At 43.7% G+C, this 22,647-nt stretch overlaps 1 protein-coding gene across 1 annotated transcript in view; it reads left to right on the top strand.

Moving 5' to 3' along the window:
- Nucleotides 1–22,647, top strand: part of Parn (poly(A)-specific ribonuclease) — a 140,934-nt gene that overhangs the window by 94,577 nt on the left and 23,710 nt on the right. The window contains exon 22 of the mRNA XM_076839752.2: nt 18,708–18,897. Within this exon, the coding sequence (XP_076695867.1) occupies nt 18,708–18,897 (190 nt within the window). The remainder of the gene's footprint in view (nt 1–18,707; nt 18,898–22,647) is intronic.

Genomic DNA, 22,647 nt, shown 5'->3' with positions numbered 1-22,647 from the left:
TAAAATAAAGATCGTGTCTACATATGACTAAAAAAATACTAAAAAAAGAAACATATGAACATGTATGCATGTTTTTTTAATTGCTAAACCATTTGAGAATCAGTTATAGCTGTAACAGTTCATTTGTAAATAATACCTCAGTGTACTTCTAAAATAAGGGCATTCTTTTTTTATGACCCTAATATTTTTTTACACTCAGAAAATTTAATTGCTCTCATCTGACATTCAGACTGTAGTCAAGTTTCCCCAATATCATCTCTTAAATTTTTTTTTATTTTTAGTTTTTCATCCAAGAGCCTATCAAAGTCATGCATTGCATTTAGTTATCATAGCTCTTTAGTCTCCTTTAATCTAGAATGGCTCCCTATTTTACATTGTAGAGGAAACATTGGATTAAAGGATATGATCCCTAAGCCCATTCTCATTTAGCCAGAACATTCACTGAGAGTGAGTAGGCCTCTCTGCTGAAGAAGATGCATGGAACGATAGAAGACTGCACCATGACCTCTGCTCACTGCTTCTGGGAGCTTCTGAGCAGCTGCTTGGCCAGGACTTAGCCTCCTCCTTGGCATCTCTTTGCAGCGTGGTATCATAGAATCATCTTGGGTTTGTATTCCAGTGCTCATACCAGCTGCAAGACTTACGGCGAGTCACTGGATTGACCACCAGTTTTTCCCTCTATCAAGAAGTGAGGTTAGTGATCTACAGTAGCATGGAGAGCCTGCTGTGTTTGATGTCGTCTCAGGAAATGAGAGTTGCAGCCCTTTGGCGGCTCCTGCTCAAATTTGCCCAGACCATTTTGGGAGATGAGCTCACTGAGGCAAGAGAACTTCTTCAGCAAAATACTCTTTAAGTGGATGAGGGCTAGGATGTGAGTTTACCAGACAGGATTCCACCTGCCTCTTGTGCCTTCAGGTACTCAGGGAGAGGAGTGGTGTCATCCATTTCAGACAGGAGGCATATGGAAGGAAGAGGGCATGCCTGCCCTTGTCTTTCTTTGCCACAAGGTATACAGCTAGTTTGGTCTCCTCTGCTGAGGATGATACCTCAATATGCAGTTCTCATGCCAGTTTGCGCTTTCCAGGATTGCTTTTAGATATAGAGAACTCCTCACAGCTCCCTGCGTGTCCCTCCTGAACCTGGAGGACAGGCTGACTTGTGCAGCCTTCTCCATGCGGACATTCCCTGCTCCACTTTGCTGCCAGGAAGGGAAGGAGGTCTCTTCTTCTTAAATTCCACTCCACCAGAAAGGAGAATTGGTCATCCATTCAGCTAACATTTACTGAGTTGATCGGTGGCAGGATGTCATTCTTAAACTGCTACTAAGTACCCCTAACACCACAGAAGAGCAGAGAGGACCAGTGAAGGGCGCAGAGGTAAAGGAGGAGGGAGCAGAATTAGAAGTTCTCTGCAGTCTCTTGTTTTATTTAAATCATTCTCATAAATTTTGAAAATTTTGCTTTACAGTGTATCCCTTTTACTTTAATGCTAAAATGTTCTAAATTACCCAATTAATTATTTAACTATTCCTCCCAGATTTCCAGTAAAATCCATACCTCAGGAAGGTAAGGCTTAGTATTCAGTAGCTTGTAATAATTGCCAGCACAGAACCATGCAGAAGCAGAGATGCTGTCCTGGTAATATAGAATGACAGACTTGTTTCTTATGATCAGAGGACCATCTTGAGTATGTGTGTTCAGAGGACAGGCACAAAGACATGGATAGTGTGTTCACTAGGTACCAAATAGAGTTGCATCATAAAATCCATAAGTTTGTGTGAATTAAAATTTACTTGCTTTTGGATGATTGTCTCTGAGATGGTGAGAATGGTCTTGTCACTTCACTTAGCTGAAAGCGTGTGTTTTAGTGAGCTGGAGATGAGATGGGAAAGGTGGATCTGCGTTTCCCAGAGGAACATCAATTCTTACACTCCTTGCCACATTTATCTTGCTAATGCTAAACTGTATGTGCACACATGTGTGCATATGTTTTTAATAACATGGTGCTCAGTTGCAAGCCATCTTCTCCCTCAGTGTGGGAGGGAACAGGGAGTCCAGCTCTGTTGGGCAGAGGAATGCCTGCTATTCTCCAGTGAAGCACCTCCGTAAAGAATTGTCAGTGATGCCGGGTGCAGTGGTGGACACCTGTAATCCCAGCAGCTTAGGAGGTTGAGGCAGGATGATCTCAACTTCAAAGCCAACCTCAGCAAAAGCAAGGTGCTAAGCAACTCAATGAGACCCTGTCTCTAAATAAAATTCAAAATAGGGCTAGAGATGTGGCTCCATTGTTGAGTGCCCCTGAGTTCATTCCCTGGTACCAAAAAAAAAAAAAAAAAACAAATTCAGTGATAATTTTGTCCAAAGTCTGTTTTCAACATGAGTGTCCCTATCCCTCTCTTATAGATGTGTTCACCACAGCACCAGAACTGACTATGGAAAGTGCCTTGGTTCTGAGATAAGAGAGTAGTTGCCTGGAGAGGGAGGAGAGATTCTGCTTAGAGGATGTGTTAAAGTCTTTTAAATCCTGAGACAGAACTTTTTTGGTTGTGCTGGGGATTGAACCTAGAGCCTTGTGAACTTTTTTTTTTAATAATCCAAATAGCATATAGTTAAATCTTCTGAGAGCTGAGCACAGAGTCTGCCTGTGTTCTTTTTGGAAGCAGCAGTGAATCGCAGCTGCCTTCTGGCTTGAATTGGTGACAGCACAGGCCCAGCCAGTAACTCTGTGCCTTTTGGACTTTCAGGATGCATTTAGGTAGCAGCATCCTAATACATGCTTCCCCTGAGAGTGCTGGAGAGATTGCATGGAGGAGGCCAGTGTGAGCTCAGGAGGGATGACAGCAGAGTCCAGCAAGCTTCCCATGCAGGAGTCTCACCAGGATTGCTTTGCCCAAATGATGGGACATAGCCTGACAATTAGAGGTGGCAGGTTTTCTGCCCCCTTTTTTCAAAAGCCCTCTATCAGCTGTTGGCTGGACACACTATGGTGGAGTGGGACATAAACTGGCTTTGCAAGCTGACTTTCTTTTTTTTTTATGCACCTGTCTGCACTTGGACATTTGCTATTTCTTCTGTTTTCATTTATGTATGATTTAGAGATGGAAGCTAGGCAGTTCACTTTCATTATCAGATCCATTAGTCAAAATTATTTTATTTGTAATTCAGATCTGTGTACCATTCCATTGAGTATATTTTAGCTGAAGGATACTAGCCATATACCTTCTCGTTTCTGGTTTGGTTTGCTCTAAATGTAGCCTTAGAAGCAAGTCAAGAATATTCTTTTCCTATTGGTGAAGTCCCCTGCTAGATCACTGGAAATAATTTGTGGAGCTTTATATCTGGGGCCTGCAGAAGTTGCTATAACATAGCTTTTATTTTTTATTAAAATCACAACATAATACCATGCAAAGACAGTGCAAATAAATTCATCTTTAAGCATGGTTCAAGGTGAGACTTTTATATTAGAGGGATTAGCTGTGTAGCTTTAGAATGAGAATTTAAAGGATCTCACTTTTTTTTTTTTTTAATAGAAAAAGAAGAGAGTACTTTTTTAAAGATCCGCAAGTACTCCATTATCAATCAGAAAACATTCTGGCCAGGTCTTGTGGTGCACACCTGTAATACAAGCTGTTCAGGAGGCTTAGGCAGGATAATTGCAAGTTCAAAGCCAGCCTCAGCAAAAGCAAGGCCCTAAGCAACTCAGTGAGTCCCTGTCTCTAAATAAAATACAAAATAGGGCTTTGGATGTGGCTCAGTGGTAGTGTATGCACCCCTGAGTTCAATCCCCAGTACCCCCCCCCCAAAAAAAAGGCATTCTGTGTTCTACTTTGCATATACATGACTTTCAGAAATTGTTTTTCAATTTCCTAATTTGTGTTAAGTATTTTGACATTGTAGGAAGTCCTTGGGTCATTGAGAATTTTAAGATACAATGTTAAAATTTTTTCAAAAATATTTTTAAGTATTGGTATCACATTTATTAATTTTTTACATGTAAATATTAGGCTCAGAGCTGGCGATGTAGTTCAGTGGCATAGTGCTTGCCTAGCATGTGTGAGGCCCTGAGTTCAACCCCCAGTACTACAAAATAAATAAATAAATGTTAGAGTTGACTCTTTTTTATTCAGTCAGTTGATTTTGCATTGGGTGTCCAAATAGACAAAAAGATCTGCATTAATTTTTCCATAGGATGTAGAAAACAAAATGAATATTTAGAACAGTTTAGAGATACTAACAGCTCCAGGCAGGAAAGCTGTATGGTGACAGTAGCACAGTGTGTGGTGCTGGGCATGGAACCATGGGCTCTTGCCAGCTAAGCACATGCTCTACCACTAAGCAGGACTCTAGCCCCCAGTGCCACTTTAAAAAAAAAAAAAAAATCTTCTTCTGTTGGCAGAGAATTTCAGAGATCCTTTTAATGTGTAGGAGTGGTGAAAAACGGGTTACTTCTCTGGATTTGGGGAGCTGCTCCCTTTTCGCAGCACTCATCCAAGGGAAAGCTGCCCCTTCCTCTCTGTCCCTCCCTCCCTCCTCTCTCTTCCTTTTCTCCCTTCTCCTGCTCTCTGTGTCGATATGTATTTGACTCAAGAGAAATGTCACTCTGTATGGTTCTTGTCATTATGGCAGCTTAACATGCCCCAGTCCAGATCTGAGAGCTGCCCGTGGATCTGATGGGGTAGCAACAACAACGGTAGCTGGAATATTCTTAAGGAAGAAGAAAACTAAGAGGTAGATTTCTCTTCCTAAAATCAGAAAGCACTGGAGGAAGTGATTTGGCAGTTGAAAAGGAAAAAAATATATATGAGTCTAGAACCATCGTGTTAAGTGCCTAGACAGGTGGGGACCTTAACACCGAAATAATTCTTACTCTGTTTCATTCCAACTTTGGGGGACATTTGGTAATCCTTAGGGTTTTAGTGTATAATGTACAGACAGAACCCTCCAGTGAAGCAGAGTAGTTTTCGGACTTATTATCTCATTAAAGGGGGGCAATGAATAAAATTAATGTAGAAAGTAAAACCACTTTCCTCAGTCTTTTCTTATTTATCTTTTGCAGCAGTATGATTGTAGACTTCTGAAATCAGATAGTGCCATTTATTTTAAGCCTATGTCACTGTCCTGGGGCAGCCTGCCATCTGAAGAATAGATGTCATTCCCCCTTGTACCAGACTATTTGTATCTGCAGCTGGATTGCAGGGCAGGGATGGTGGGCAGGGAGAAGAGGAGAGGAAGGCCTAAGGAGAGGGCTCTTTTTCTTAGAAGGACTGGAGCCAGCCAGGGAACACTGAGTGGAGAACCTTACAGTTGTCCCATTTTCAGTTTCTATGGAATTTCTAGGACTCCTTCCTTAATAGGTGGGGAGCACTACTTTTAGTGGCTGCTACCTTTCTTCCTGGGACAGTTACTCACCTTAAAGGTGAGCTTGCTCAGCCCTACTTGGCGGATAAGGACCTGTCATTCTCGTTCTCTCTCCAGTTCCGGCTCTTCCTCCTGGATGATGACTAAGCTGAGCCATAAGGTCGAGGTAAATTCTTCTAGCAAATGATACCCACTTTAAAACACTCACAGAGAGGTATTTAATATGTCTCTGTTAGCTTATAAACAAACAAGATTCTAGCTTTTCAGCTATTGAAAAACCTTTAAACTGTAAACGTGTGCTCAGTCAGGCCTTTTGCACACACGATTATGGGAAGTGGAAAAAGATGGTTCTCTTATGCTTTATCATCATATCACTAATACTGTGGTGGGTGAAATGCTTCATAAGTAGCTCAACAAGTGACCAGGGTTAAGTGGTCCAGGAGTGCAGTCTGATTGCACGTGGGGAGTTCTTTTACTTGGTGTCTGCTTCTATCTGACATCTGAAACAGAAGCATTGTTGGCAAGAACTATCTGACCAAAGGACCCTATCAAATCCATCTGTGGCCCCAGTCATGGCCAACAGCCAGCAGTTCAGCTACACACAGGTGCTGAATAGGTTGTCTCCTAAAATTTCTTTTGTTGATTAACCTTTTAGAACACAAAGTGCATTGTGGCATAGAATGGTATATGTGGGAGGCCAACCTTATGGGTGACTGAGTTACACTCCCCAGCTGGGTGCTGAGGCGCTCAGTCACAGAAATGGGTGTGTCTTGCTGCAGCCCCATGGATGAAGCTATGCTCACCTGTTCCTTTGTAATATAACCTCTTGCCCTGTTTAGGATAGAATCTTCCATGGAAGTGCCTTGTGTGTGTCCCCTCCTCTTACTGTGCCCTTGGGTGTGGCCTACCCAGGTGTCAGTCAACCTGCTGACAGTGGACATCATGAAGATAGACTCAGCCCCTGAAACCTGACCCCTTGTCTCATTTGAATAGCTTCTCCTCAGTAAAAGGGGTCAGCGCGTGCTCTGGCTGTCTCTCTTTCTGTGGACCCTTAAGGTCAGAGTAGCCATCACAGCACCCCCAAAGAAAAAGGTATTTGTGCCTCTTGTGTGGTTATTTCATGCAGCCCAGTTAGCCCAGTTTAACTAGGGTGACCCCTGAGCCTTTTAGTCGCGAGAACAGAAACCCGGCAATCGGCGCTCAACGTCAGTGAGCTGTGTGTGGCATGTTTCAAATGGTCAGGGCCCATTAGTGGGTCAGGGCACCAGTGCTGGTACTACCAGCATTGAAAAGAGGAGGTAGGAGCTGCAGAATTGAAAACTTGTCAGGTAGATTCCTGTGGGAGGGATTGTTTGGTGATACTGTTGCAGTTTAAAACCCATCCCGTGTTCTACTCAGATGAAGCAAAAAAAGACTGTCAGCCTTGGGTTAAATGCCAGCCATTTACCATACTATTGCACTGTGGCATCAGGCAAGTTGCTTAACCTGTCTGAGGCTCTGTTCTGTCATATTCAAAATAGGGCTGCCTTGTTGAGGTAGGATTAGAGATGAAAGAGAATATATTAAAATCAATATAACAGGTGATTATAGGATGATGCATTAGAATCAGAGCTTTTGTGCACCTGGTACACAGTGACCTCCCTAGAAACCATGATCATTGCCTGTTTTTACTCCTAGATGGTATGTATATAAGCAGTCCTTAAAGTTATTGCTATAAAACAGTATAACTAAAACATGAACTAGTTAGTCTTCCCAGGAGTGGAATTTATTCAGAGTAGAATTTATTCAGTGTTCTTGACGTTTAGAATGTGCCATTTCACATGATCTAGGAGATCTTTGATTTTGCCCTAAATTATTCCTGTGCAGTTGAGACATCAATCTTAATTTTCCCCCATGAAGTGTGAAGAGCATTGTAAATTGCTGAGGTCTCTCAGCTGTCTGTTACGTCCCTCAAGACTGTTAAGTGTGGAATTGCTTCCCAATTTCTATTTCAAGTTGTGTGTTTTGTCTAAAAAAAACAAAGGCTTTTTTCTTTTCTTTTTTTTTAAGTAGTAGTAATTTTTTTTTTAAGTAGTAGTAGTTAAAACTTTTTCCTGAACTTCATCGTCTCTACATGATTGCATATTAAGCTCCCTTTTTACCATCTCTGTGCTGCTGTCCCCCTTGCGAGGAGCTGCGCCAACAGTGAGACTCCTTTTGTTTGACTGCATTTTAGAGCGGCTGCTGCATTCACTGCCTTGAGGATCCATTAAAGTTGTCATCAAAAGCAGGGTCAAAACTCAAACCCCAGCCCTGGCGAGAGCTGTTGAGGCTTTTGGCAGGTTATTCAGCCTCTCTCTTCTCGTCTCTGGAAATAGACTTGTGACCTTGTGGTGACTGTTTTGAGGAGAAGCAGCATCAGGCAGGTTGCTTGCCACGAACTGAAGGTCATGTCTAAGTAGTTACTAGCTCCACGGCCTTTTCTGCCCCTCGTGTCCTCCCAGGCTTCAGCCCTGTGCTCTTGGGAAGACCTAGCCCCTCCACCCAAGGGGCAGCCAGCTTTGGTGCAGCGTCCTGTCCCAGCAGCCACACCTGGGTGCTCCTTTCTGCTCCCTCCCTCCTGTGAGCTGGGCCACCTCCTCCAGAGGCCTGCGCTGGCCCTCCCCCGCACAGGCTTTGGCTTCTTCCAGCAGCCTGACAACCTGCGACACTTCCCCTCCGTTCAGAAGACCTCCCACATCCCAGCTTGCCTCCTCTCCTGAGGCTTCTTGGTGGTCACCACCCTCTCTTCTTGGTGGTCACCACTGCGCATTGGGTCCTAGCTGTTGTCTTCCCACGTCCCTGAGCTGGTTCCTCCCCAGGCCTCCAGTGGCCCCCTGCACATAGCCTTCCCGTCTCACCCACTTGCTTGCCCCACTGACCTTCCTGAAGCAGTGTTTTCTGGGCTTCCGTGACACCTGCTTCCTAGTTTTATGTCCCATCTTTCAGGCCATACTTCCCAGGCCCCCACGCATGCTCCTCCCATCAATGTGATGGTTCGATGTTGGTGACTCCGGAGTTCAGTCTGAAGAATTCTTGTTCTGTGAATTCTTCATTCGAAATTCTGCCTTTTCTCAGGGCTCAACCCCCTTCACGCATCAGTGATTTCCAAAGATCCTCTCTATCCACCCCACATTTCTTCTGGATGTTTCCTAGTACCTCAGAGCCACCATCTACCTTCCCCATTCCTAAGTGTGTCCCACTCTCATGTCTCCAGGCCCTAAAGGGTATAACCCAGGCTGGGACTCCAAGGACTGTCCTCCCTTCTGACTTTTTCTCGACCTCCCCACCTCTTTCATCTGATAGGAGCCACCAGCTTTCTCAGCTTATTTATTGCACTGACTTCCTGCTATCTCCCCAGATTGTAGTCAGGAGGGCATCTGATCATGAATGCCTCACGAATCCTTGGGAGACGGACACTGCACTTGGCATAGTGCCCTCGGCCCGTCTCTCCCCCGTACCTCAGGCTTTTCTGCTTCCTCTCTGGGGTTGGCCATCATGGTCATTTGGTTCTTGGGTCCCAACTGTGTGGCTTCCCTCAGGCTGCTCACTTCATATTCCTCGGGCCTGGAACACAACTCTTCATCTTCAGTGTTTTCTATAGTGCTGTTCTCCCAACTCCCAAGTCCTAACAAAAACCTCAGTGTCTTTCCTTAGGGAAGCTGTCCTTGTGTCTGGGCTTGATCAGTTCCCCAGGAGACACTCCAGCGCAGCTGCTTCCCCCTCAGCTCCTGCTGCTGGTCTGTGCACCTTCCCTCCCTCCCTGCCTCCCTCCCGGGGAGCACAGGACTGAGCCCCATTGTGTAGATCCAGAAGGTGGTCTGTTTGTTCACGAGTGAGTGGATAGATGGATAAGTGAACAAGTGAGAACTGAACATATTTATTTGTAATGCAGTTAGGATAGTTCTTAACATATAGTAAGTACTTAATATTGGGAGCTTTATTTATTTTTAATTGACTTTTCAGCTTGTAACCATGTCATGAAACGAAAAAGGAAAACACCAGGCTGGTTAATTCATCCGTGCTTCTTAATGATGTCATTCATTAAATGCTGAGGCAGTGGCCTGGGCCAGCTCCCTGTGAGCCCTTCACTGTTTGTTTACTCTCCTCCTGCCCTGCCCATGTCAGGACCACACTTCTCGCCCTGACTCCTGCCCACGGTGCTTCCCACAGCCTTGCCTTTTCCCCTCACCTCCTCCATAGCCATAGTGGGCTTCTTAAAGGCAGGGAATAGCTCTTCCGTTCTGCCACACCCAGGACCCAGCACAGAACCCAGAGCCAGGGTTTGTTGAATGAATGAGATTAATGTTTCAAAAGCAGACGGTGGTGGTGTCAGGAGAGGTGGTGTCAGGAGAGGTGATACAAATCAATTGGCTATTTTAGTCTGAGTAAAAATTTTAAAAATTATACTTCATTTTTTATTTTATACTTGTCCAGACTTCTAGATTATATTCAAATCCTAAATGATAGGGGTATTTCCATGAGTGAGGCAGGCCCAAGGTCCGCCAGGCACCCCACTTCTGTCACGTGGCAGTGTAAGGAATCAACACGTCTGTGGCTGTCTGGCTTTGCTGGACATGTGTACTCATGGTTTAAGAGCAGTCACATCATTAGTTAAGCATCTCCTTTGTCCCAACATGGTAGAGTAGGTAGAGATGCCCATTTAGTGGATTAAGAAACAGAGGACCAGGCAGACATGTCACACAAGCTAAGATGGGGCAGGGTTGGCACCCTGGCCAGGGCGACCTCCGCACCCGTGGATCCCCATTTGATTTTGTGACCTCCCTTTGGTAGGATTTAAGTAATTACGTTTCTCCGTTATCCTCATGCCAGCCTTTGTCCACTATGAAAGGACTATTTTCTCTGCCATGTCCTTGGCCTTCATTAGAGACTTGTAAGGTGAGGTAAGACGTGGGAATAGTGGCCTGTTGATACTTAGTTGAGAGGGGTGACGTGGAGAGAGCAGAGGCAAGGCAAGGCGTGACTTGTCGTAAGTGGCAGAACCAGGTCACACCTTTGCCTGGCTCTTTCGATCGACAGTGTGATTTCTCTCAGCTCTTCCCTGAAGTGGCCATGGCAATGGTGGGGCCCCGTGAGTGGGGTGTATGCGTGGCCGAGGCTGTGAACGCTGTTCACTGCTCTTGTTCTGATTGCCAAGCCTGTTGCCTGCCTCTCACTTCTTTCCTTCAGGGGCCTCCTGTCTGTTGAGCTCCTGTGGCACCTGAGAGCGCAGAGTAAAGGAGTGAACCTGGTCCCTCCTGCCTGCCTTCATGTCCCTCCAGGGAGGTTGGATTGCTTTCATTGCCTTAGTTTTCACTCTTTCAGCCTCAGTATTTAAAAAAAAAAAAAGAGTTCTTTGTTGGAGAAACACCCACAATGTGAAAAATATGAAAGGAAGAATCAGGAATGAGGAATCACAAGCCCTAAGTCCAAACCATGTGGCTGAAGCCAGTGCAGCCTCACAGACCTGTGCTGCCTTGAGTGGCAGTGGTCTGTCTCTTCTCCATGTTGCTTCACAGCTCAGGTGTGGCGATCCACTCCGATGGTTACTGCCCGAAGGAAGCCCCTGTTTAGAACCAGCGCCTCTTGTTCCAGTCCAGTCTCTGTTCACACACCAGGCTCCAGCATGGAGTTTCTAGATGAAATCCTAGCAGATACTTGTTCTGATTTCTCCACAGACATAACAACTGTGCTTCTTCCCTCCACTCCTCCCATCCCCATATACTGAGTTCCTGCCAAAACGGCAGGGTAGATCCCACATGCTGCAGCAGGAGCAAGCCTGGCCCTTCCCTCACAGAACAGCTGGCCCTGCTGGGGAGACAGACAAACTGACCTGGGAAGACAGAAGGGAGGTTCGCAAGATCGTCGAAGGCCCTGTGCATTCGGCCAGGACTAGCACTTCACCTGGAACACTCTTGCAGATGTCACTGAGGAGGATGCCTCCTGGCAGCAGAGGGTTGGATATAAGGCTGCCCCTTTCTGGGTGATCTGTCCTCCTTGACCTGTTTGAGTACCTTGGAAATGTCTGTACCATGTGTCTGGAAGATCTGATTTTTGCAGGCACTGAGTGTCTGCCTAGTACTTGGATGGGTTGATGGGGAATAACATCCCTCTCAAGTCAGGAAAATATCCATCGTGACCAACAGGATTGGGTGTTTTTGCATTGCTTTGTTTTTAACTCCTTTCTTTAAAAGTTTTAAAGTTGGGCTGGCGATGTGGCTCAAGCGGTAGCGCGCTCGCCTGGCATGCGTGCGGCCCGGGTTCGATTCTCAGCACCACATACAAACAAAGATGTTGTGTCCGCCGGAAACTAAAAAATAAATTTTTGTATATACCAACTTCTTATTCAAGTTTAATGCAACCATATGTCTGTTGTTACAGAGATGAGGGTAGATTTTATTTTGAAAACTCTTTTAGTTGCTATCGTTAAAACAAACACAAATAATTGGACAGAGAAACTTCTGTGGCAGTGTGGGAAGAGCCTGTTTAAACAATTTGAACATTCATCGTTAATCACCTAATAAAAAATAAATATTAAAAAATTCTCTCTCTCTCTCTCTAAAATTCTCTTTTTCTCTAAAAAAAAAAAAAAAAAAGATTTAAAGTCAATTCAAGCAGTGTCCTCTGGGAAGTCTTTCCTGACTCGATTTAAAAAAAAAAAAGTTTTAAAGTTGTAAAAAATAACAGAATTTGTGGTAAAGCCCTCTATTCTCTTGCATGGTAAAGTTAAGAAGCACCTAACCTGTTGTAAACCCTAACCCAATCAGAATTGTATGGGATATGAGAAAACTTTTGTGTTTGACATATTTAAGTAAGCAAACACACACAAAAAGAAAATACTGGGTTTCTCTCAATGATGAGGTACAAACCAGAACGACAGCCAGATGTGGTGTGGCCCAGGCAGGTAGCTTAGGAGAGTGAGAGACCGAGGTGCAGGCATCAGGAGCTGGCCCTGTCTACCTTGACAGACTCTGGCAAAGGGTAGTTGGGCTTGGTTCTGCACGTGTCACCCTGGGGGTGGTCAGCACACACTCCTGCTGGTGTTTACACATAACTCTTGTGGAGAGATGGACAGACTTTCTGATGCTCCCACAGACAGATGTATGTTTGTGTCACCTCCAGTGCTGCCATCAGAGATTCTGCCAGGCTGTGTGGTGTCTTGAAGAGGTTGTAGGATTTGGCCTGGATCCCAGCCTAAACACTTGTAATCTTTTTGGGGAGAGGGAGGCAGGTACTGGGGATTGAATCCAGGGGCCCTCTACCTCTGAGCTACATCCCCAGCCCTTCTTATTTTATTTTTGGGACAGAGTGTCCCTAACTTGCCAGGGCTGATCTTGAACTTGTGATCTACCTGCCTCACCCTTCCAAGTTGTTGGGATTATAGGCATGCACCACTGCACCTGACTGAACACTTATAATCGTCGGGACCTTGGCATAGGCACTTCTTGCCTCAGTTTCCTTATCTGTAAAGTCAAGGTAATGCTTCTTGGATTTTCTGTGGTTGGCAGAGTAAGTGTCTAATAAGTACCTCTCTTTCTGGAAACCACTGTATTAATAAGAATAGAGGCTGTTCCCTTAGGCAGGACTTGATATTGGCTGAATTTAACCATTGCAACAAAATCCAGGACTAATGGTGAGTAACTGCCTCCGTGGTTCCTAGTGTCTCCCCACCTACCCCAGTGATGCACTGACTCCAGCAGTCTGAGAATGAGATTGCAGCGCTGCCCTTAGCAGCCGAGGAGGACCAAGAAGTGGCATGTTCACAACTGTACCCGCTTACACCCATGTGGCATTCAGGGGCTCTGCTTGTGGAACCTTAGAATCATTGAAACAGGAGTAACTTGGCTGGTCTTAACGAGACCTTCTAGCTTAGTCTGAATTGGAAATGGTCCTTAGTAGCTGGACCTGGTAGGCAATGGCAAACCTAGACATGCTGTTTGCTTAAAACATAATGGAGGGCTAGAGTTGTGGCTCAGTGGTAGAGTGCTCACCTAGCATGCATGAGGCACTGGGTTCCATTCTCAGTGCCACATAAAATACAATAAAGATAAACAAAACAAAATGTAATGGACATATGTGAAACCACCACTCCCCCCAAAAACGAAAGCATGGCTTATTCCTATGCCATTCTGCTGCCTCCAGGGGCAGCCCCTCGTCTAAAATTTGTGCCCATCATTCATATTTGCTATCCCTCCCCCACTTCCCCCAATATGTAGTATGTCCATATTTGTATTTGTTTTTGAACTTGATTTTTTAAAAAAAGGGACTCCTGGAATTTGCACTTCTCACCCATCATCACATCACTGAGTTCCATGCATTTTATTGTACATAGTTGTCACTCATTTTTATTTTCTCCTGTATGGCGCTCCATTGTGTGAACTATCTGCAGCTTATCTGTGCCCCTGTTGAGGAGGACCTGGATTGCTTCCTCCCTCTGTCCCTTCCTCACTTTTGGCTGTGATAATCAGTACTGTTTTGAAAACTCCTGTATTTCTCATTACACTCATATGTTGGTGTGATCTAGATGTGTAGACCTGCTGAGTCATGGGTGGAGTGTGTAATGCTCAACTTCAGGTGAGAACACTAGATTGTTTTCCACATCCCAATGAATAGTATTTATCAGTCTTCTAAATTTTTGCCAATGCAATAGGAATAAAATGTTAGTTTGTTGTGCTCCTAATTTGGTAGTACCTGAGGTTGAGCATCTTGCCATATTTCTTGGCTTTTCATGCTTCCTTTGTGAAGATGCATGCTTTGCATGTCTTTTACCCATTTTTCTGTTGTTTCCTTACTTATTTGTAGAAAATGTATTCTGCTGCTGATCTTTGTCAGATGAATGTCGTGCTAATATCTTCTCCCAGTTTGTAAATTCACTCTCTTTAAAATGTCTTCTGATGGACGGGAGTTTTAATATTAATATAGCCAAGCTTCCTGATCTTTTCTTTTTTGTATCTTTATAAATTCTTCCCAACTTCAAATTCGGAAAGATATTCACTTACGTTTTCTTTTTAAGTTTCAAAGTTTGCTTTTGACATTTAAGTTCTTCATCCATCTGGAGTGGATTTTTGGCCTGGTATGACTAAGAATCCAATTTCATTTTTTTTTTCCTATGGATAAACAATTTTTCCAGCTCTTCATTTTTCTAGGCTGTTCTGTCAAAAATCAAAGTTTCACAGATGTATAATTCAATTTCTAGGCTCTGACTTCAATGCTGCTGGCCAGTTTGCTTATCTCTGTCCCTTTACTACACTGTCTTAATTACTGCAGCTTCACAGTGAGCTGTCTGATTTGGTAAGAAAGGTTCCCTCCTATTCTCCAGAAATTTCTTGGCTGTTTTTGGCCCCTTTGTTCTTCCATTTAAATTTTAGAATCCATCTTTCAGGTTCCTCAGAATAGTTGAGTTATAATTTGCTTGTAATAAAATAACTGTATTTGTATAGCTCAGTGTTTTAGCAAATACGCACAGCAATGTAACCCCCACCACAATCAAGATGTAACCTCTTTTATCACCTCCCCAAATAGTGTTTGAGGTTGGCTTTCTTCCACTATCCTAATTGTAGTTCCTCACAACTGTGGCTCTTTCCTGTTGAGATTTTTTATCTTAATTTTTATTTTTCATTTCCACAAAAATGTTGTCATATTTTGCCAGAGTTGCACTAAATCTGTAGAACCATTGCAGACTGTGTTAAGTCTTTCTGTCCATTAACATGATGCATCTGTCAACCTAGCTGGAAAGACTTTATAAAACAGTTCTTGATTAAAAAAAAACAGAAACAAAAAAAACCCTAAACACTTAAAGCAATTCTTTAAAATTCTGGATACAGGCACTGGGGTTGTAGCTCAGTGGTTGAGTGCTTGCCTCACATGCATGAGGCACTGGGTTCAATCCTCAGCACCACTAAAAAAATTAAATAAATAAAACAAAGATATCGCGTCCATCTACAACTAAAAAAAAAAAATGTTTAAAAAAACAATAAATAAAATTCCTAATACAGGAAGTATTTTTTTTAAAGAGGGAGAGAGAGAGAGAGAGAGAGAGAGAGAGAGAGAGAGAGAATCTCTTAATATTTATTTTTCAGTCTTCAGCGGACACAACATCTTTGTATGTGGTGCTGAGGATTGAACCCGGGCTGCACGCATGCCAGAAGAGAGCGCTACCACTTGAGCCACATCCCCAGCCCAGGAAGCATTTTATATGACAGTCATGAACCTCAATAAACAAAATACTGTTAAATACCCAACAGGCAGATACATGGCAATATTTTGATGTTTTTCAAAATATCCATGTCTATATCTACATCTACATATTTCTCACGTGTTGGCCCTAAACCAGCTTCCCTGCTTACCTACAAGGCCTGGCCAGCTGTTTAGCTTCCCTGGTGCTCAGTCTCTTTCTTGTGTGGCCACTGGAGCATTCCTCCCTTGGGGTTGGGCTTTCCTGAAGATTGAATGCCATGCTATGTTCAATTGTCAAGAGACAGTGGCCCAGGCGAGTGGAGCTGGGAGTGGGCAGGGTCCTTATGTGAAAGGAGCTGCCTTGCTCGTCCACAAGGAAACAGGGTGGACTCCCAATGTGTTTGGTTCCCCAGTGGCTTTGACAAAGTGGCAAGATCCACAGGAGGCCTTGAATCATTTCCCTGACGAATTTGGAGAAGGTTAGAGTTACAGAGCAGCTTGCTTCATGCTGCTTCTAACAGGCAAGCTGGACCTGCTGGAGGACACAGTTGACGGCCAATTCATTTTGCTGATTCATCCATTACAGGCGTGGCTTTGAGCCAGAGCTTGGCTTCTAGATTAAAGGCTGTGAGCTGCAAAGCTGCTGGGACTTGAAGGAATGCTGGTAAATTATTGCCATGTGAAGGCCAACAGTGAAAAGTGGGTTGTTATTTGTTTCCCCTTTTAAGTGATCCTTTTTCCAAATGTTCTCAGATAAATTCCCTCACCACGTTGGTGAGTTGTTTGTGGCGTTTGTCCCTGGGTCTGGGAGCAGAGTGATTAGAAACAGTCGGGTACCATGGAGGGGATCATCATGGCTCCTTTCCGACCTGTCATCACCTTTGCTGTCCTGGGAATGTTGACCCAAGCCCCTCTTTTACTTGGTAATCCAAATGAAAACTTGAGGTTTTTACAAGGATCATTACAAGTGCCATCCTTTGGGGGTGTGCTTCAGGATAGTCCTCTAAGATCCGAGAAGGAGATTTAAGAAGAAGATGCAGGAGACTCCTTTGCCAGCAGTTGGTGCAAACTGTCAGAGTGATGGTGGGACTTGAGGGGACCCCAGGGTCTCACTGTGTGAGTGAGTTGCTCACTTCTAGATCTGGCTGCCTTCACCATTTCGCCCTCTTGTGTGGAAGGGCGTGTTATTCCAAGCACAAGCTCAGGCTCTCTGCTGTGGGAGACTCTGCATAGCGTGAGCTCTCCCTAGTACCTTGAGGAGTCTTTCCTGTTTCATCTTTAACTGTAGCTCTGTTTTGGGGCAGCACTAATATTGGCCAGGGAGAAGGCAGGCTGCTCTGCACCTTGCTTCACAGATCTCAGAGTCTAATTGGTAGGAAAATAGGTTTTATTCAAAGCCAGATTTGAAGGAAGATAGAAGAAAATTTTTTGTTTAAAAAATTCCATGTTTGGGAAGCTCTGGAGAAAGGAAGACTTAAAATAAAGAAGAAGAGGTGCAAAGTGAGACAGAAGGCAAGAAGATTTGGTTAGTCTGTGCTGGACAGATCTGGGCAGGGGGACAGCCTCCGTCTCAGCTGCTCTGGCACCAGCAGGTCAGGGGTTGCAACCTTGTTAGACTTTAAGCACAAGGAAGTTGCTCTCAATTTTAGTTGAGGAGTCCTTCGTTTTAGTAAATATTTGAAAAGTACAGCAGACTTAGTGAAAATTTGTTTTAAAGAAGTAGGACACACACACACACACACCCACACCCGTCTTTGTTTAGATGGCTAAATATTTGGGGCATGGCAGTTCGCAAACCACCACGGTGCTCGGAAGTTTTAGTCATATCTGGTCCAATGGAAGATGGAAAAGTATCACATGTTGGACAGGTTCCAATATCTGTCCTTCCCTTGGATTTAAGGTCCCCAGCACACTGGAGTCTCTTGTCCATTTCTGATATGCTCAGAGTCTGCCTGCTACCTGCATTCATTCAGATAACATTTATTGAGACCCACTGTGCACCAAGAGCTTTGTAGGTGCTGGTGTTCAGATTCCCATGTACCAAGACTGCCACTGTCAGCATGGCCAGGTCTTAGCATCTCACTAAGCCTGGGGAATAAAGTGATAGTGGCCAGGAGAGACGTGTCCAAAACGCATGAGCCAGAGCCAGTACCAGCACACAGACACAGGTGCCTGTCCACCCATGGGTCTGCCATCAGTTCTCACTCCAACACTACAGTGTGTTCTGTCCACCAGCCTCAGAGGAGTGGTCAGCATAGGATTAGAACACACTGACCTGGTCTGGGCTGGGTCACACAGTGGAACACTTGCCTAGCCTGCACAAAGCTTGGGTTCCTTCTGCAACACTGCGAAAACAATAAATGTCTGAAGCATTTACATTCAGAGGGGCATCAGCTCTGGCTTGCAAGTTCTCCTGCTAGCCAGAGGCACAGTGCGGAGAGGGGGTGGACTTTAAGAGCAAATGGGGAAAGAGGTATGTCTCAAGTACTGTGGAGGCATCTGGAATTTGCAGAGTCCAAAGTGAGATGCAGAGCAGCAAGAAGGGCCCCCAGCAACAGGAGTGGAGAAACTTGGTTTTGTGTCCTGGCAGTGCCTTTTCCCCAGGCTGTGGCCTGAAGCAGATCTCTGACCTTTATGACCCTACTTTCTAATCAGTAAGAATGATTCCTCTCTGACAAGAATCCACAAGATATGCAAATCACAGGGCACATATTTGACCATATTTGACACAGTGGTCACCACTGTAGTCTGTGTAGCTTTTTTCATCGTGTCTGTTTTTAACAAAATAGTGAGAACTTACAGTTTTCTCCTAGTGGTTTTGTTTATTTTTATTTTCTTAACTCTGAATATGAATAATTTCCAGGGGGTCATGCTAGCTGCAAATATTTGGAAAGTTAGTGTTCTGTTTATGTCATTTCAGGTCTTTGCATTGTGTGAATCACCTTCATACTATGAGGGAGGTTGGGAAACAAGGACTCTCCCTTTTCTCCAGACGAGGAAGCTCAGATTAGAAGGGTTTTCAGGACATACTAAGGTCACATGTATTCTAAGTGAGCAAGGTCAGAGTTCAGACATGAGCTCAAGGCTCCTTTGGTCACCTCAGGCCACCTTTCCTATGTGACAACCTCATCTTATAAAGATTTTCTTTTCTTGTAGCTGTCAATACCAGCAAATATGCAGAAAGCTATCGGATCCAGACCTATGCTGACTATGTGGGGAAAAAACAGGATGAGAAGCAAAACAAGAGAAAGTGGACAGAGGATGGTTGGAAGGAGGTGGAGAGAAAGCGGCTGAGCACTCAGGGTTTGTCCCACCCGATGCAGAGCCACTATTACCACCCCAACAGGTGAGTGTGCCTGCTTGGGCTGCTTGGGCTGAATCGTCCAGCAGTATCTCTTCTTGTGCTTCCTTTAGGGTTATAAATAAGAAATCTGACTTTGAGAGTGGTCCCCCGCCCCTTCTTATCACGTAGTGTCAGAAGTGACTGCTACTTTAATTCCTTAGATTTGAGAGAACAACTTGTAGGCCATGGCTATTATGGCTGACCCTCACAAAGCCGCCTTGTGTAGGCGGTATGTGTCTTTTTCCTATTTTAGGGGTAAGGAAAATGTGGCTCTGTGACTTTCCTACCACTAAAGTGAGAGACCAGGATTAGAGCTGAGCTCTTCTCATCCAGTCTCTTCCTCCTCCCGGGGTGCCATGTTGCCTCTGCCTTTGCTTCCGAACTCTTTCCAGATCCCACCTGAGTGTGTGACACACACTCCTTAATCACCATGACCTACTCGCAGAGGAAAAACGCTGGCAACATTTGCTATCTTTGTGAAAGTGTGAAAAATAGGAAAGCAGGAAGAATATTCATATTCATTGTGGCAAGTCATAAGTTGTAAGCCATAGTCCCGACACCCAGAAGCAATCACTGTTAATGTTTTAGATTGCCCTCCATACTTTTCAAGTGATTTTTTTAAAGGATTTTACAAAATCCAGATATAATGAAGATATAATAAAATACATAGGTCTTAAATGTTCTGAGTTTGTTAGCTGTATACACCCATATAACTACCACCAAAACAAGACAGAAGTTTCCATCTCCTTCAGAAGTTTCTTTATGCCCCTTTTCACACAATTCCAAATCACCACTACCCTAAGTAACCATTTTTTAATTCATACCACTGTAGACTAATTTTACTTATTCCTGAATTAAAGAAAAAAAAAGAATCATATGATATTGTTGGGCTTTTAAATTTTGTTTTCAAATTCATCCTTGCTCTTGCATATATTGATAGTTTGTTATTTTTTTAAATTGGTGAATAGTATTCTGTTGTGTGAATAGATAGCATTTATTTTCTTTGTTCTCTTCTGGACATTTAGATGGTGTCTAGTTTGGGGCTGTTATAAATAAGGCTACAGAACACTTGTAAAAAAAATGTGTGTGTGTGTGTGTGTGTGTGTGTGTGTGTGTGTGTGTTATTTATTTATTTATTTATTTATTGGTCAGTATATGTTTTCATTTCTCCCAAGCAAATAGCTGGGAGTAGAATTGTTGATTTTATAGGATGTTTCATATTTAGCTGCTCCTTAAACTTCATAAGAACAAAGTGTGTTTTATAGTCCCCCAGTGTTGTTAGAGTTCCAGTTACTCTGTATCCTTGTCAGCATTTAGTGCTGTCAGCCTTTTTGTTTGAGCCATTTTAGAGGAAATGAGATGGAATTCCATTATGGTTTTAGTTTGCATTTCTCTCTTGCTAATGATGTTGACCATCTTTTTTTTAAATATTTTTTTAGTTGTTGATGGACCTTTATTTAATTTATTTATATGTGGTGTTGAGAACGAACCCAGGGCCTCACACGTGCTAGGCAAGTGCTGAGCTACAATGCCAGCCTGACCATCTATTTTTTATGGTGCTGGGAATCCAACCCAGCTGTTGGAGCTGACAGATCGCTCAGGGGAAGAGCCCATCCTATACAAGGCCCTGGGTTTGGTCCCCAGCACTGCCAAGAAAAAAATAAAAAAATTATGTTTTAATGTCACTTGTTTGTGGTCAGACTACAAACTCAATAAATGTTTAGGTCTGTTTTATTTATACTTTCAGGGATTACACTTTAGAATTTAAATTTGCTTTGTAATTATGTAAAACAATTATTTAGTTCCAGGGACAGGTCTACTGAACAAGGCATCTGTAGGAATGCCCACTTCTTACTTTGCCCTCTCTGTCTTGATTTCTGCATCCCCATAGGAACCAATTTTCCTTGTTTTTAGTGATGACATGTTCACCCTCACATTGGCTGGATACCTGAGAACACCCCACATATGCTGTTCTCTGTCATGACCCTGGGAAATCTCTGTCTCTGCTTCTAGGAAACTGATTCTCTCTACTTGGAGGGGCTTTAGCATTTCTTAGCCTCTTCAGTAAAACATACTCAGCAGCTATGTCTGGCTGTTTGAATTCTTTGCACTATTAACCCAGTAACAAGTCAGATGCTTTGTGAAAAAATCACTTATGACTAGTACTATAGTTCAGACGAATCATAATCTTTCACCTTTTCTCATCTTTTTTATTTATTTCATTTCACTCGGTATGTTCTTGTATGGACATAGCAGAGTTTGGTAGATTTCTTATCTCATGTCCTGTCAGTGTGAAGCTCACTGATAGACACCATGCTTTCCAGAATATCCAGAGTCTGTCGTGAAAAGCAAGGGAATACTCATGTTTATTTGGCAAATTCTTCTTTCCATGCTGTGTGCTAGATGCTTTTCACCATTTTATCTTATCTGCATAACAGCTCAGCAAAATTCATTCTGAAATAATACTCCTCATTTATATGAGAAAGTGGAGTCCCAGTGAAGCTAAGAACTTAGCTCCAGCTACCTAGGATTTTAACTCAGAGGCATTTTGGATCCATAACACTGTGTATTCAAATACCTCTTAGATTCTGGCATGTTCACACCCAAGTCTGCAGGCTTGAGAGATCTCTCATTTTAATAAATTATGTGCTGTTTTATAAAAATTGAAACCAACAAACAAAAAATTATGGTAAAGAAAGCCTCCAAATTTCAGTCTTTGGGAGAGGACTTAGATGTCCAGTAACGCAGACCCCCTGTGTAAAGTTGTTTGGTTTGAAACTCTTGAAAAGGGAGAAAGGAGCCTGGGATGCACAGGCTGGCACCAGCCATCCTGAACTGCTATCCTTCTGCACGCCCAGCACTGGCGTCCTTGGTGGAACCCAGTCTTGGTCCTTGGTGGGTGGGCTGATTGGTTTTCAGTAGAGGAACCGTTCAGAGAACAGTATGGTAGGGCAAGGAGGGGGTGTTGAGGCTGGGCATCCTGCAAGGGCAGAGGCAAAGGATTGGAGGGAGGGTTCAGTAGGAATCACCATCGGGTTTCAGAGAAGCCACTGTGAGAAGAGGAGAGGCTGTCTCCTGTGTCTGTAAGGTTCACTGAGTCAGAAAGTACAGTGCTGAACCTTGAGAGGGCTCAGGAGCATCCTCAGCCCTCTTCAGCTGACCAGGAAATGTGGAAGCCTTGCTCCAGCCATGGGCCAGGTGCCTTGGACGCAGCTCTTCCTGCCCCCTTTTGCTCTTCCTCACGGACGTGGGCTAGGTCTGATGATCTTTCAAAGGGCTGAGGTGGCTTCAGACTGGAGGAGGGGAGAACCTTCCATGCCTGTTAGAAGGACTTCTTGTTTGTGTAAGTAGGGAAGAGTCACCATGGCTTCCACTCAACCTGTCTCATTCAGCTGCTTCCCTCCTTACCAGCTGAATAATGAGCAAAAGGATCAGTCAGATCTGAAGAGAGTATGTTAAGAAATTCAAATAATAGCATAAAACTAGAGTCTGGTTAAAATAAAATGAAAAATTTTAATGCATGCAATTACTAATTAAATTGAATGATTAAACAGGAAAATTGACCTTACTATGGAATGTCCCTAACACATAAAACCCAATTTTCAGTCAAGATATAATACAACTAATAAGTACCATTCTGCCCCATATTCCTGGCTGGGTGTGGAGGAAGAATGAACTCATATTGGCTTTTCTTTTTCTTTTTTTTTTTAATATTTATTTTTTTAGTTTTAGTTGGACACAATACCTTTATTC

Source organism: Callospermophilus lateralis, chromosome 19 (assembly GCF_048772815.1).
Source record: "Callospermophilus lateralis isolate mCalLat2 chromosome 19, mCalLat2.hap1, whole genome shotgun sequence".
Classification (NCBI taxonomy): Eukaryota; Metazoa; Chordata; class Mammalia; order Rodentia; family Sciuridae; genus Callospermophilus; species Callospermophilus lateralis.
This window is presented reverse-complemented; position numbering and strand designations above follow the sequence as displayed.